Here is a 13,069-nt window from a genome sequence, read left to right on the forward strand (position 1 = left end):
TACATGGTGGGGAGAGATCTTTCTCTTTGTAGGTGTCTTCCATCATTTAGAATTTCATCTCACACCTCCCTTCTAGAAACTCTTATCAAGTTTAGGTATTTTGGTAGAGATATAGTTGAAAGATTGTCAGAAGATAGAGCTATAACTATAGGCAGAATTGTTTTGTCATACCTTGGGTAAGTTCTCTTGAAGCCTAGATGTCTAGAATAGACGTTGGAGCTTCACCTTACCTCATAAAGCTCTGCTGAGAGACCACCCAAAATGTGAAGCACCTGAACAGTCAGCTGCCCTCTTGTATGCTTTAGGTAGCAGATCTCCTAGGTGTGTGTCTGTAATTCCAGTTGCATTGTAATTCCAGTGCAGTGCTCTGTTGGTGAAAATGAATTCTCAAAATGGAATAAAAGTTTTGAATAAACCTGAAATAAACCAACAAAATGTCTTCTAAACATTGATCCTAAAGTTGAACAGCATTCTTTGATCTGTCTTGGCAGTCACTCCCTTGCTAGTAGATGGATGAAGCTTCACTGACATAAAATGCGTGAGCAAATCTGCTGTGTGATCCTCCAGACCACTGATTAGGGAATTTACACCTTGCATGCAAACATCTACCCAATCCAGTGCTTTCAGTTTCTCCACTTCTGTGCAAACAAAACTTAATTTATCGTCATTCAGAATAACATTAGTATTCCAGTAACTACAGAACCATGGCCTTTAGTATTTCTTTCAGGAAGTCAAGGCTGACCTAAAAGCTAATTACTGTGTCGCATTCAGAGTTTTAAATCTTTAAATCCCTGTCCCTTCTTGTCTGAAAACTCTTTCACTCATTACCTATGAACTCAAAGGATGGGCAGCACTTAAAACATTGAAAAGGATATTGGGGATGGGGGGGGGAATGTGTATGTGTGTGTGTAGAGTTGAAGGAAAGAAGAGTGGGAGAGTGAAATGAGTACTACTACTGCTCCTTTAAGGAGGAACATAGATCTCTTGAGTACAGGCAACTGTGCTTGTCTTATCAAATGAAGTATTGCAGTCATCAATGCAGAACCACAGCTTACTTTGAGTTTCTTGATTACATTGTTGTTTATGCTAAGTTATTTTTTTTTTAAATGTTATCTGCTAAGCAGAAAAAAGTTAAAACTCTTATTAACAAGCATAACTGAAACTACATTTGTGAAATCACCAAAAGGTACCCTAATAGAAGCAGCAGAAAAAAAAAAGCAAAGTCATAGCTATCTCATATTTGATCCTTTTATTCATTTTTTTCATTTCTAAAATGAAATACTTTCCATGGGACTGTTAGATACACAAGCAAAAAACAGAGTGCATCAGTTTGGAATAGGAAATCAAGCTTTTTTTCTGAGTGTTTTCATTGTTAGCACTCTGGCAATGTCCTGAAAATCCTGTAAGATTGTACAATGGAAATTTGCAAATTTATTTTGTATTCAATTGCTTGTATTGCTACGAATTGTATGGAACAGTTCAAGTAGCATCATATCAGTTTCAATCCTGAACCTACAGTGGGGATTATAATCTAATATGGAGGTGAAACTAATTTATTTTTTTTATAAGATCAGTTCCTCACAAGACTAACTGTTCTATGCTATGAACAGGACTCATCTGTAGAACTATACTTGAAAATTAGTTATTTGTTTTATGGTTGTTCTTTAAAAGTTATTTCTTTCTGTATCAATTCATATCTTACGAACTTTCACTGGTTGCATTTAAAATTCTTTCTTTTCTAAACCAAAAATGAACAGTCTGCAAACAAAAGCTTAACATATTTGCTAATAATAAATACAGATTCTGACTTCCATAAGTAATGCAACCCATGTAGTCTTATTTGCATGGTATGATAGAGGAATAAGGTAGAAATTACTGATCTGTGCTAAACATGTTCTTCCAAGTGACCTCTGGTTAGGAATGCTCATAAGAAAAACTTACTAGACATCTGAATTAATATGTTCATTACACATGTACTTATTTGCACATATTTCTTTGCTTATAGGTAGTATTTATTGTAAGAAAAGTAATTAAGCTTGGTTCATAATATATCTGTTTCCTGTGGTTTGTTTTTTTTTTTATTCCTAGATCTTCCTCAGAACTGTGATCCTAACATTCCCCTAGTTGCTCAGGAATTAATGAAAAAAATGATCCGTCAGTTTGCGATTGAGTACATTTCAAAAAGTAGCAAAATTCAAGAGAACAGAAATGGTTCATCGTTTGAACCAAGTCTGATGTGTAAAAGTATCCAAATGAACCAAACGGAAAACTCCCTTCAGGAAGAACAGGATAGCCCTCTAGACCTCACTGTGAATCGAACTCAAGAACAGAATACTCAGCAAGGTAAATTTCTTTATTTCCTAATCTGTTTTGCTGTCACTTAGTAATTTATGGTGTCCTATTCCCTTAAAATGAATGTCCATGTCAAATACATGTTTTGAATTCCGAAGAAGTAATCAGTATACAGGAGAAAAACATTATCCTATGTGTTTAAAAAGTGGCTGAAAGTAAATTGGTATTGCATTAACTTAACACTAAAAGAAAACTCATACATTTTTCCTTGAAACACTAGGAAAAATGTTATAAGAGAATTGTAAAAAAAAAAAAGCCAAAAACCACTAAAAAAACCAAGAAGAAACCCCAACCCCCAAACCCTCATGTTCCTTCTAGAAACATGTTTTATATTGTGTTAGCAAATAGATATTCTCATTTCTGTGTGCCTGTGTTAAAAAAGTGGCATTGGAATTTCTCAGCTTTGGAATACCGACTCTGTCTGCTCGCCTGTGGTAGCTGTAACAGTGGTTAAAATATTTTGTTGCAGAAATAGCTGTTAAGAAGCCTGAGAAAAGAGAAAAAGCTACTGAGTTTTCAGAGAGCAAATGTTACTCAGTCTGTGTCAGCCTTTGGATATTGATTCTTTAAATACATCTGGTCAGAATGATGGAGAGAGAAGATTAACTTGGGAGGAAGTTTCCATACTTCATACCTTAATCATTATAGATCAGTGCAGCTTTCTTAATCGAGAGTAAAGCTGGAAAAAGAAAACTCAAGTCCATCCTCACTATCATTTACAAAAAGGAAATTATTTCTTTGCCTCAAGGAATATTGCTATCCAAAACTGATAACAGTATAATCACAAGAGTGTTTTGGACTTTGAACTAGATTTGGATTAGCAGCAGTTTTCAGGGAGTGTTGTGACTGTCATGTGCAACTGAAAGCAGTGGCAAAAGCAGCTTTTGTCTTTCACAGATACAAGGGGCTGTGTTAATCCTATAATACTGCAGACAAAAGGGAAAAATTGATGTCTGTGTCATGTACCATAGTAAAAAAGTTGAAAGAAGACATAACTAAATTGTTTGTCTTCATTAAATAAACATTGTCAGAGATAGCAGATTTGGTATGTGTGTACCTAATGATGCAGTTTTTAATTAGATGACATGCCCTTGGTGATGGAGCAACTCTGACACTTTTCTCATGCTAAATATACCTATTCTAGATTAAATTTTAAGCACTCTTTGACAGCAGAAGCATTAAGAAACAGTGGAATTCCTGCTTTTTTTCCTGTGTGGTCAGCAGAAACCAGTTCATGCCAGGGTTTAGTAAATACCTTGTGCAGATTAAAACCTGTGAAAATAAATGTTGTGCTTTGACATATTTCTCCTATGGATGAATTGCAGATTTTAGAGGTTTACAGTGGGCCAGGTTGAAGCACGTTTCTTTTGCGAGGGCAATAAAATTACTTCCCTGATATCAGCACTGTAGCTTGTTGCTAACTTCAACAACCGGTTATAAATAACTGGTTTTAGGTGTTCATGAGGGAGCAAAGTCCCCAAAGACAGGTTCTGGTCGTTGTGACTCCAAATAAAGGTTTGAAGAATGAACGGGAAGGCAGAGGGTGAACAGGGCAGGGACAGGATGAAAATTGTGCTGCCACCATCAGCTATTTGAAAATCCATTGACCTTTTGGCTGAGAAAAATTGAAAGTGTAGAGAAATTGAGTTATTTCAATACTGGTTTTTCTTACAATGATGCTAAACAGCAAGTTTGTGCATCTTCAGCAAAACAGCTGAGGCTAAAATGGTTGCTCAGCACACAGAGTACACAAGTTACACAGTAAACTATGTAAGATACTGCAGATTCATAGAACTTCAGACTGCCACATTTGCTGGAGTGATTTGGAGATGTTAAGGGTACTAGTCTTGTTAAAAACTGTATAATTCTGTGTCTAACACTGTATGCTTCTTCAGTCTAGAGACTTGTAAAAGCTATACCATGGTTCCCTTCTTAGTAGTGTCTTTTAGCTGTCATGCAAGTCTTTATTAATTGGCTATTTGTAATTTCTCTGACGATTTCCAAATGAAGTGGCAGTAACAGAGTAGGAAGTTCAAATTTGTACATTGCTTTGATGGATCCTGAAAGTTGACATTTTTCAAATCCTGTTAAGCAGATAATGATCTAAATATAAATGCTATAGGTTCATTCTCTGTTTAGGCAGCTGTTTTGTGTTTACAGTAGTTGTCTTTAAAATGAATGATTGTTGTGGTTTAACCTCAGCCAGCAACCAAGCCCCACACAGCTGCTAACTCACTCCCCCATCAGTAGGATCAGGGAGGGAATCAGAAGGGTAAAAGCTAGAAAAGTCTTGAGTTGAGATATAGACAGTTTAATGGGGAAAGCAAAAGCCATGCATGCAAGCAGAGCAAACCAAGGAATAAATTCACCAATTCCCATGGGCAAGCACATGTTCAGCTGCCTCCAGGAGAGCAGGGCCCCATCATGTGTAGTGGTTACTTGGGAAGACAAACACCATCACTCCAAACATCCCCCACTTCTTCCTTCTTCCTCCCACTTTATATCCGGAGCGTGATGTCCTGCGTTATGGAATATCCCTTTGGTCAGTTTGGGTCACCTGTCCCAGGTGTGTCTCCTCCCAAGCTCCCATGCACCCCCAGCTTCCCTTGCCAGCGTGGGCAGTGCAAAAAGGAGAAGAGGCCTTGGGTCTATGTAAGCTCTTCTCAGCAATAACCAAAACATCTCTGCATTATCAACCCTGTGTTCAGCACAAATCCAAAGCATAGCCCATACCAGCTACTGTGAAGAAAATGAACTCTACCCCAGGCAAAAGATGGCTAGAAGCAATTTTTTTACCGCTGTGTATTTCACATGGCAAAGCTTTAGTAGCTGGGGAGGGCTGTAGGGGTAGTAGCTGTGAGAACACATTGGGGCTTCCCTGTGCAAGGCACAGCTAGCTCTGCAGCAGACCTGCAACAGGCTGAAGTGGAGCACATCAGTGAGGCTCCTGGTGCCTCTGTGAAAGTGTTTAAGAAAGCACAAAAATGCTAGACAGGCAGAGGAGTGAGAAACAGCACAGTGAACAACAAGGTGAGAGAAAGGGAAAGGGAGGTGCTTCAGGCACCCGAGTAGGTATTTCTGTGCAGCACATGGAGAGGATGACAGTGGAGCAGATATTCATTCATACTATGATCCGTGGAAGAACCCACATTGGAGCAGATGGATATTTATTTCCTGAAGGATCTGTGGCCTGTGGAAGAGCCTACAATGAAGGAGAAGGAGCTGTAGAGAGGAATTGTCCTGACTGTAACCCCCATTCTCAACCCTGCCTATACCACCTGGGTACGAGGGAGATAAAGGTGTTGGGAATGATGTTAAGCCTGGGTAAAGGTGAGGTTAGGAATCACTTTAATTTTTGTCTCTTGTATCCAAATATATTTTAATTTGCAGTAAAATCATTTTGCCTCTAATGGTAATTGGCAAGTGATCTCTGTATTTATCTTGATGATCTTCATCTTAGTTTTCCCTGCTGAGGAAGGGGAATGAGAAAAGGGGCTGAGTTGGGGTCTAGCTACTGGCCAAGGTCAACCCATTGCACTCCTGGTGCTGAGTCAAATAGTACTGAGTATGAGTATTTCAACACTGGCATCCAGGTATGTCCAGCTGTCACCTGACTGGTAGCAGAGTCCCAGACTATGCTCTGCTTTCCTCTGTGTGTGGAAGTGTGGTGATTTAGCAGGATGCTTTAATTCCTGTGCACCTTGCTGGTAACTAATCAGCAATCATTTCGCTGTCAGTCAATTAGCAGCAACTGTTTCCAGAAATACCTCTATCTTACTCTTTTTTTTCGTAATTCGTGTAACTCTTAAGAGTTTCCAGGCCTTGAGAAAAGTACTCTGTATAGCGAAAGAACTTTTCATTTTCCATGCACTGCATCTAACAAAAGTAGGGAGTTATTGTGTACTTTTGCAATTTTGCTTGTCCTCCAAACTAAGACATTGGAGAAGCAGCATACTTGCAGGATAAAAGAGAGTTAGGAACAGACCTGGAATGTCCTATAGCAACTTACTTTCTTTTGCAGTCATGGTGCTGAAGTCTTTCAGGAATGTTCCCAGCAGCAGTTAACTTTGATGCAGAGGCTTTTCCCTTGATAGGTATGGGAGAGTTGATAGCTCTTAAGCTTCTAAGCAAAGTGATTTACAAGAGACAGAAGTAGTAGCAGTGCAAATAGAGTACATTGCCTAGCAGTAAGTTGTTTCTATATCTTCTAGAAACAATGATAGTATGTAAACATACCCCCAAAAATGCAAGAAAATTTAATTCCCTTGTTTCTTTGACCCATCATAGATAGGAAGACATCAAAAGGTAGATGGCAGTATATTGGAAGAATTCCAAACATTATTGAAAATAACCTTTGTTAGGGTTTTGTAGGGGCTCACCTTTTTTTTATTTTCTTAAGATCTAACATTGCTATGTGTATTGGGGGAAATGCTATGCTTTTTGAAGATACACATGCTGTGTTCTCAAAGATAAATTGTATGAGCTGTAAATATATTCAAGAGACAATACTTCTGCATGAAAACATCACCCTAAAAAAGGACATTTTTGAGGGGAGTAGGTCTTTTTCTTCCATGGCTGCCATGGTGGCTAACAGCCTAACACCTTGCCAGATTCTTGCTTCCTTGATTCCTGCACAATGGCACAGGGTAGAAAATGGGAGGAAGAGACAGGAGAGCTTATGAATTGAGGTATGGACAATGGTCATTGCTTGCCATCATGGGCAAAACAGACTGCTTGGGAAAAATAACTCAAATAATTGCTTATTAAAATAAATATTTCGTTATTAATTCAGATAGTGAAAACACTATATATATGGCCACTTTCATGTGAGTTTTTCATGATACAAAACAGCACATCAAGTCAGCAAGGAAGAGCTTCTTAAAGTGGTAGTTAAGAATTAATGAAGGGCTTACTGACAGTTCCTGAGAAATGTTTCCATATGCAGCAGCACAGAAAATAGCAAGAGGCAAAGCACAGTCAGGAGAGGTATTTAAGACAAGACTGTCATTTTGTTGCTACAAAAAACCTTGTTGAGGTTCGCCACAATGTGATGGATAAAGCAAAGGGAGAGTTGTTATTTACTAGATCTCGCTATGTTACAACTAGGCAGAGCTTGCTGAAACTAATAGCAACTATTAGGAGAGCAGGAGAGGAAAGAGCTGCAGGTAGTGGTCAGGCTCCTGCTCTTCCATGCTAGGAGATGTACTTTGTATGAGTGACAAAACACAACATATTATACCTTGTCTGTTGCACAGACTCAGGGACATTGCAAGCTTGGGTATTCTGGGTAGGCCAAATTGTCCTTGTAGAGTATTTCTGCAGGGTTTTTAATTGGCTTTTTCTTCTGTGATACTGCTGCATCAGAAAGGTTGGTTAACATTCTTCTTTTTAGTGCTAAGGAGGTCTTCAAAATGAGTGTATTAAGGAGAAAAGGAGCATCTTTGGCAAGTGGCGTATTTAGAAATATTTTTCCCCTTATGATGCTGCTTTTTCTCTCTTTACCCTTCTTCAAATAATATGGGATGGTTGCAGAAGAACAGTCAAAAAGCAGTCCAAAACAAATAGCTGGATTTGATTGCTACACAGAACTCTGTTTCTTTGCATTATTGGTATAAATGAGTTACCCAAACAATTTTTCTGACTTTGGATTTGGATTCTTTAGCCAGTGCTTTGTGTCTGCATCTGAGGCTGTGGGGAAAATTATATACAGTTGGTTGATGTTTTAGAAATAATAGGCAATAACATGAAAATGACACTGTATATGTAATAATGGGTAGCATAAGGGTGATTGTAGAGTTGAATGTTGAGCTACATGTTGAAACTCAAAATTGAATTCGCAGAGCTCAGGCACACAAAACAACCCAAGTTTGCAACACAGAACCAAGGAAGAAAGGTATGAAATTAAATGTATTTAGGGGATTTAACTATAATTTAAGTGTGATTGATTTTTTTTTTTTTTTAAGAAAAAACCTTTAAACTAAAAGGAGTATTTCAGCTGCTAATTAGTTTAATTTTAAATGTTTTCAGATACTGATTTTAAACAGTCTGGTCTTCTATTTCAATATTTCATAGACTTTAACAGCCAACTGTAAAACATGAATATAGCATTTACCAGTGTCTTAACGGAGTACCCACCCCAGTTTAACTCTTTCCATTTCTCTAGTTTTTATTATTGCATATGTGTGGAGGCAGCAGGAGGAATATCTATAAACAAACTTTCAGAGCTCAAGAGGTCAAGCTCTATTTCCAGTTACTGGGGTACTACCTTCTCATCCAGTAACCTGCTCTGCTCTCGTGGCTGACCCTGCTCTGAGCAGGAGGTTGGTGTAGAGACATAGTGAGATCCCTATTAGCCTGATTTATCCTGTAAGCCTGGGATTTAGTTATGTCAATTTTAACTTCAGCATCAGGCTTGTTTGTTTACAGTATGTAAACATGAGTTATGACAGTAATATCAAGTACATTGCTGTGGTTGCTTTGAAAGTAAATAGTGCAACATAGATGCATATCTGAATCTTGGGAAAGTGGCTGTGTTTCTGTTTAATACAGATTCTTTTCAATGTTAATATTTCTGAATGGGTTTCTGTTTTATTTTTTTTCTTCATTGAAGAAAAGTTCTGTTACAGATCAAATATACAAAACCATTTGCTGATGGCTGACATTGTTAATGGCAGAAGGTGTCAGAAATTTTGTGCCATAGGTAAAATTGTGCAACAGGCAAAAAGCATTTGCTGACAAAACCTCTGAGGTCGTTCTTAAACAACTGTTATCATCACTACTCGTTCTTTGCAGGGGATGGAGTGCTAGATCTCTCTACAAAGAAAAGCGCAAGGTTGGAAGAACCAAAATACGATCCCTTGTGTTCTGAAAACTCAGTGTCTGGGTAAGCAACACTTAGGATTCTCTGTGGCTTATGTAAAAGACAATCCAGGTTTCTCTTCTCTGGTCAGGTTTTATGTTCATAACATACTTGTATATACTGGCACACACATGTGGTTCCTATTTTGCTTTCAAATGAATTTTTGTCACTCATAAGTGTGTGTCTATGTATATATCATATGTTTCATTTGTCTTTTTCCTTTTTTTCTGTTTAAAGAAAAGTTATCAGAACAATCACCAAACTTTAGTTCATGTTACTAAAAATTACCTGAAAATTTATCACATAACACATTAAAAGTAATAGAATAGTAGAAGAAAATGTAAATAATTCTTTTAGAGTTTATTTAGGAAACTTCAATTTTGGACAAAAATGACCATGTTAATAATTAGATTTAAAAATGTTCTTCAACTAACATGAAGAAGTAAAATGACTATTATCTATAATATTCCTTAATAAGAGAGAGAGCAAGCGCGTGAGAGAGAGCTCTTAATCATCATACTTACACTTACATCATGGTTCTGACTATGGTGTGTGGTGGCAAATGCTTAAATTTCTTTATTCAGCAAGGCAAACATGATTGCATCTGCTGAAAGCTACCACAAAATTAGTGAAACGCATTGTTTTGTTGGATTTTTATGATCTTGGCATCCTCCCATCCACTAGCCATAGCAGGACCCTTTTTGTCACCTGTACGTCTTACCAAATAACTTATTCTGACTAGGACTACAGTAGCAGTATTTGTTGAATGATGTAAAAGTGCATTTTATTAATTTGCTGATACGAAGAAGCTTGAAAATGACTTTGTGATTAGCGAGCTGGAAATAGCGACTAGAAGTTTTTAAAACTGTGTCTTATTTTGTGAAAATGGACTTGATTGTTAACTCCAGCACTTTCTTGTTGTAGAAAGCCTAGTTTTGTGTAAGTCTGGGATGTTTGTGTGTAGTTATGTACTTATTGCTGCAAATTTTCTATGAGGGGGTTGACTCTTTTATTACTTGTTTAGCGGTAACGTCACGTTTCTACTAACAAAAACTTCAGGATTTGGGTACTTAACGGAACGTTAATTGTATAATTAAAATTATAACAGTGTTGCTCTGCAAGCATGTGAACAAGGGATATAGCAAGCACATGAGACTATTATCAAATACTGAGTTAGGATATAAAGTTCTTGGAAGGGCTGCTGTAGAAGCCACCGTATGATTTTTTTGACGCACTGTCCTACCAGAACTCTGTAACATTTTGCTAGGATAATCATTTAACTACCACAGCTCAAAGGCTAAAAAGTATCAGAAGCAGTGATGTTACCGAAGCAAGGAGTATAATAAAGGAGTGGACCCTTCCCTTCCATAGCTGTGTGAGAGTCTCTCATACATCAGTTTACCATCGTTTCATTCCATCCATCCAGGAGACTACACAGAAACAGAGAGGACTATGTGGAAAGAAGTGCTGAGTTTGCAGATGGTTTGCTCTCAAAAGCTTTGAAAGACATTCAGTCTGGAGCACTGGACATAAATAAAGCAGGCATACTTTATGGCATACCTCAAAAAACTTTACTTCTCCACTTAGAAGCCTTACCAGCAGGAAAGCCTGCACCTTTTAAAAACAAAACTCGAGATTTCAATGATAGTTATTCATTTAAAGACAGTAAAGAAACTTGTGCAGTCCTACAAAAAGTAGCCTTGTGGGCAAGAGCTCAAGCAGAGCGCACAGAAAAAAGTAAACTCAGTCTACTTGAAACCTCAGAATTAAAATTCCCAACAGCTTCCAGTTACCTCCACCAGTTAACTCTACAGAGAATGGTCACTCAATTTAAAGAAAAAAGTGAAAATCTACAATATGAAACTTCAAGTCCTACTGTACAATTAAAAATTCCTCAGCTAAGAATAAGTTCTGTGTCCAAACCACAGTCTGATACTGCTGGTCTTCTGGATGTTATGTACCACGTTTCTAAAACCTCCTCAGTCTTAGAAGGATCAGCTCTTCAAAAATTGAAAAATATCCTCCCTAAACAGAACAAAATTGAATGTTCTGGACCTGTAACTCACTCAAGTGTTGACTCCTACTTTCTGCATGGGGACCTCTCTCCTTTGTGTCTTAATGCTAAGAATGGGACAGTAGATGGAACCTCAGAAAATACAGAAGATAGTTTGGATCGTAAAGATAATAAGCAACCAAGAAAAAAACGTGGCCGCTATCGGCAGTATGATCATGAAATAATGGAAGAAGCAATTGCAATGGTAATGAGTGGGAAAATGAGTGTTTCCAAAGCACAAGGAATTTATGGGGTACCTCACAGCACTTTAGAATATAAAGTAAAAGAAAGATCTGGAACATTGAAGACTCCACCGAAGAAGAAACTCCGATTACCAGATACTGGCTTATTTAATATGACAGATTCAGGGACTGGCAGCTGCAAAAATAGTAGCAAGCCTGTGTAGAATAATTGTTAGCAAATTGTTGTGTGTGTGTGTGTATGTATGTCTGTATACACACACCATGTGAGAAATACATACGCTCACTCTGACAGAAGACGTGAAATTATTCAGTTCAAAAACCACATACATGCCTTTTGAAAAATAGTTTTATTCAGGGTTTTCACTGTGGACAGAATTATAGAGTTGCTCACTTAATTCTGATAGTGTGTATTTAATATAATCCTTGTATAAATAGGTGAAAAGATTCAGGTTTTATTTAGTAGTCAATAGCATAAAGATGTTTTGGGAAAACAAGTATTTGTCATGTGAAGCATAATTTTTAATTGGTGAAGAACCACTTTGCCCATTCAATTATCCATCTTATTACGGAAATACACAACCAAGGGTTAGCAGACTTTGATACTTCACAGAATACTTGCAATAAATTGTAAGTAACTCAGATTATACAAAGCAAGGGATATTTTTTTTTTTTTAAAAAAAAAAGCTAGTTCCTTATAAGGAAGTGGATTTGTGAAGTATTAGTAGGATATAGTACATTCTGTGAAAGAAAAAAGTTCATCGTTACTTAAATATCCAATACAAGTAAGAAAAACATTTCATTACTAAAAATGTGTGTTTAGCAGGCATAAACTGCATTTTTTTTATCATTTTAAGAAGATTTTGTTGTTGGTTTAGAAAGAAATTGGTGTTTACAAAGTGTACACTTACGAAATCTGAGAAATTACTGTAGTTATAGAATTATTAAATATGAAATAAGATGGAATACTAAGAGCATAAAATAATTTAAACTTTAACATAATTTTCCTTTTTAGTTTGACAAATAAGGTGACTTCTAAGGTTTAAAAAGAAAGTTGGAATGCAACTTAGAGCATGTTCATAATGTGCACAGAATGAGCTTGAGAATGGTTTGGGTTTGTTTGGGTTTTTTTGTTTAAACGTGCTGGTTAGTTGATGTTATGACTACTTAAAATTTATTTAAGGATTGTGTCACACTCCTATTGAAGAACCTCACTGTAACTGTAATGTATTTGCTGCTGTGACATTTCAGAACATTTTCAGTTTATCAAAATGAATACCAAGTTACATTATCATTTTGCTAATAACCAAATTTGCAGTTCAGGGTCTTGATAGAAATACAAATATTAAACAGTGAAGCTGTTTTGAACTTTCAATAATATAAATTCTTTATAAATTTGGTAGTTAGAAGTTAGGCAGTTCACTTTAAATACGTGACTTTTACTAGGATTTAAGGGAGACCAATTACCTTCGTATTGCAGTTTTTACATGGATTTCAAAGTACTCACATTGGACTTTTTATCATACTTAATTTTTTTATGTACTATCAAAAGTATCCTCTCTACATACGAATGGGGGCTTGCTTCACACATTCACTACTGAACAT

General features: G+C 36.9%; 1 protein-coding gene across 1 annotated transcript; it reads left to right on the forward strand.

Moving 5' to 3' along the window:
• Nucleotides 1-2,088: 2,088 nt before the first annotated feature.
• Nucleotides 2,089-12,845, forward strand: LCORL (ligand dependent nuclear receptor corepressor-like; the record flags this gene model as incomplete). The annotated part of the gene is made up of 3 exons (XM_009079388.1): nt 2,089-2,343; nt 9,145-9,235; nt 10,638-12,845. Coding segments are annotated over 3 exons (1,379 nt in total), but the record flags the coding sequence as incomplete, so codon positions are not given.
• Nucleotides 12,846-13,069: the final 224 nt, after the last annotated feature.

This window comes from Acanthisitta chloris, unplaced genomic scaffold (assembly GCF_000695815.1).
Source record: "Acanthisitta chloris isolate BGI_N310 unplaced genomic scaffold, ASM69581v1 scaffold19177, whole genome shotgun sequence".
Classification (NCBI taxonomy): Eukaryota; Metazoa; Chordata; class Aves; order Passeriformes; family Acanthisittidae; genus Acanthisitta; species Acanthisitta chloris.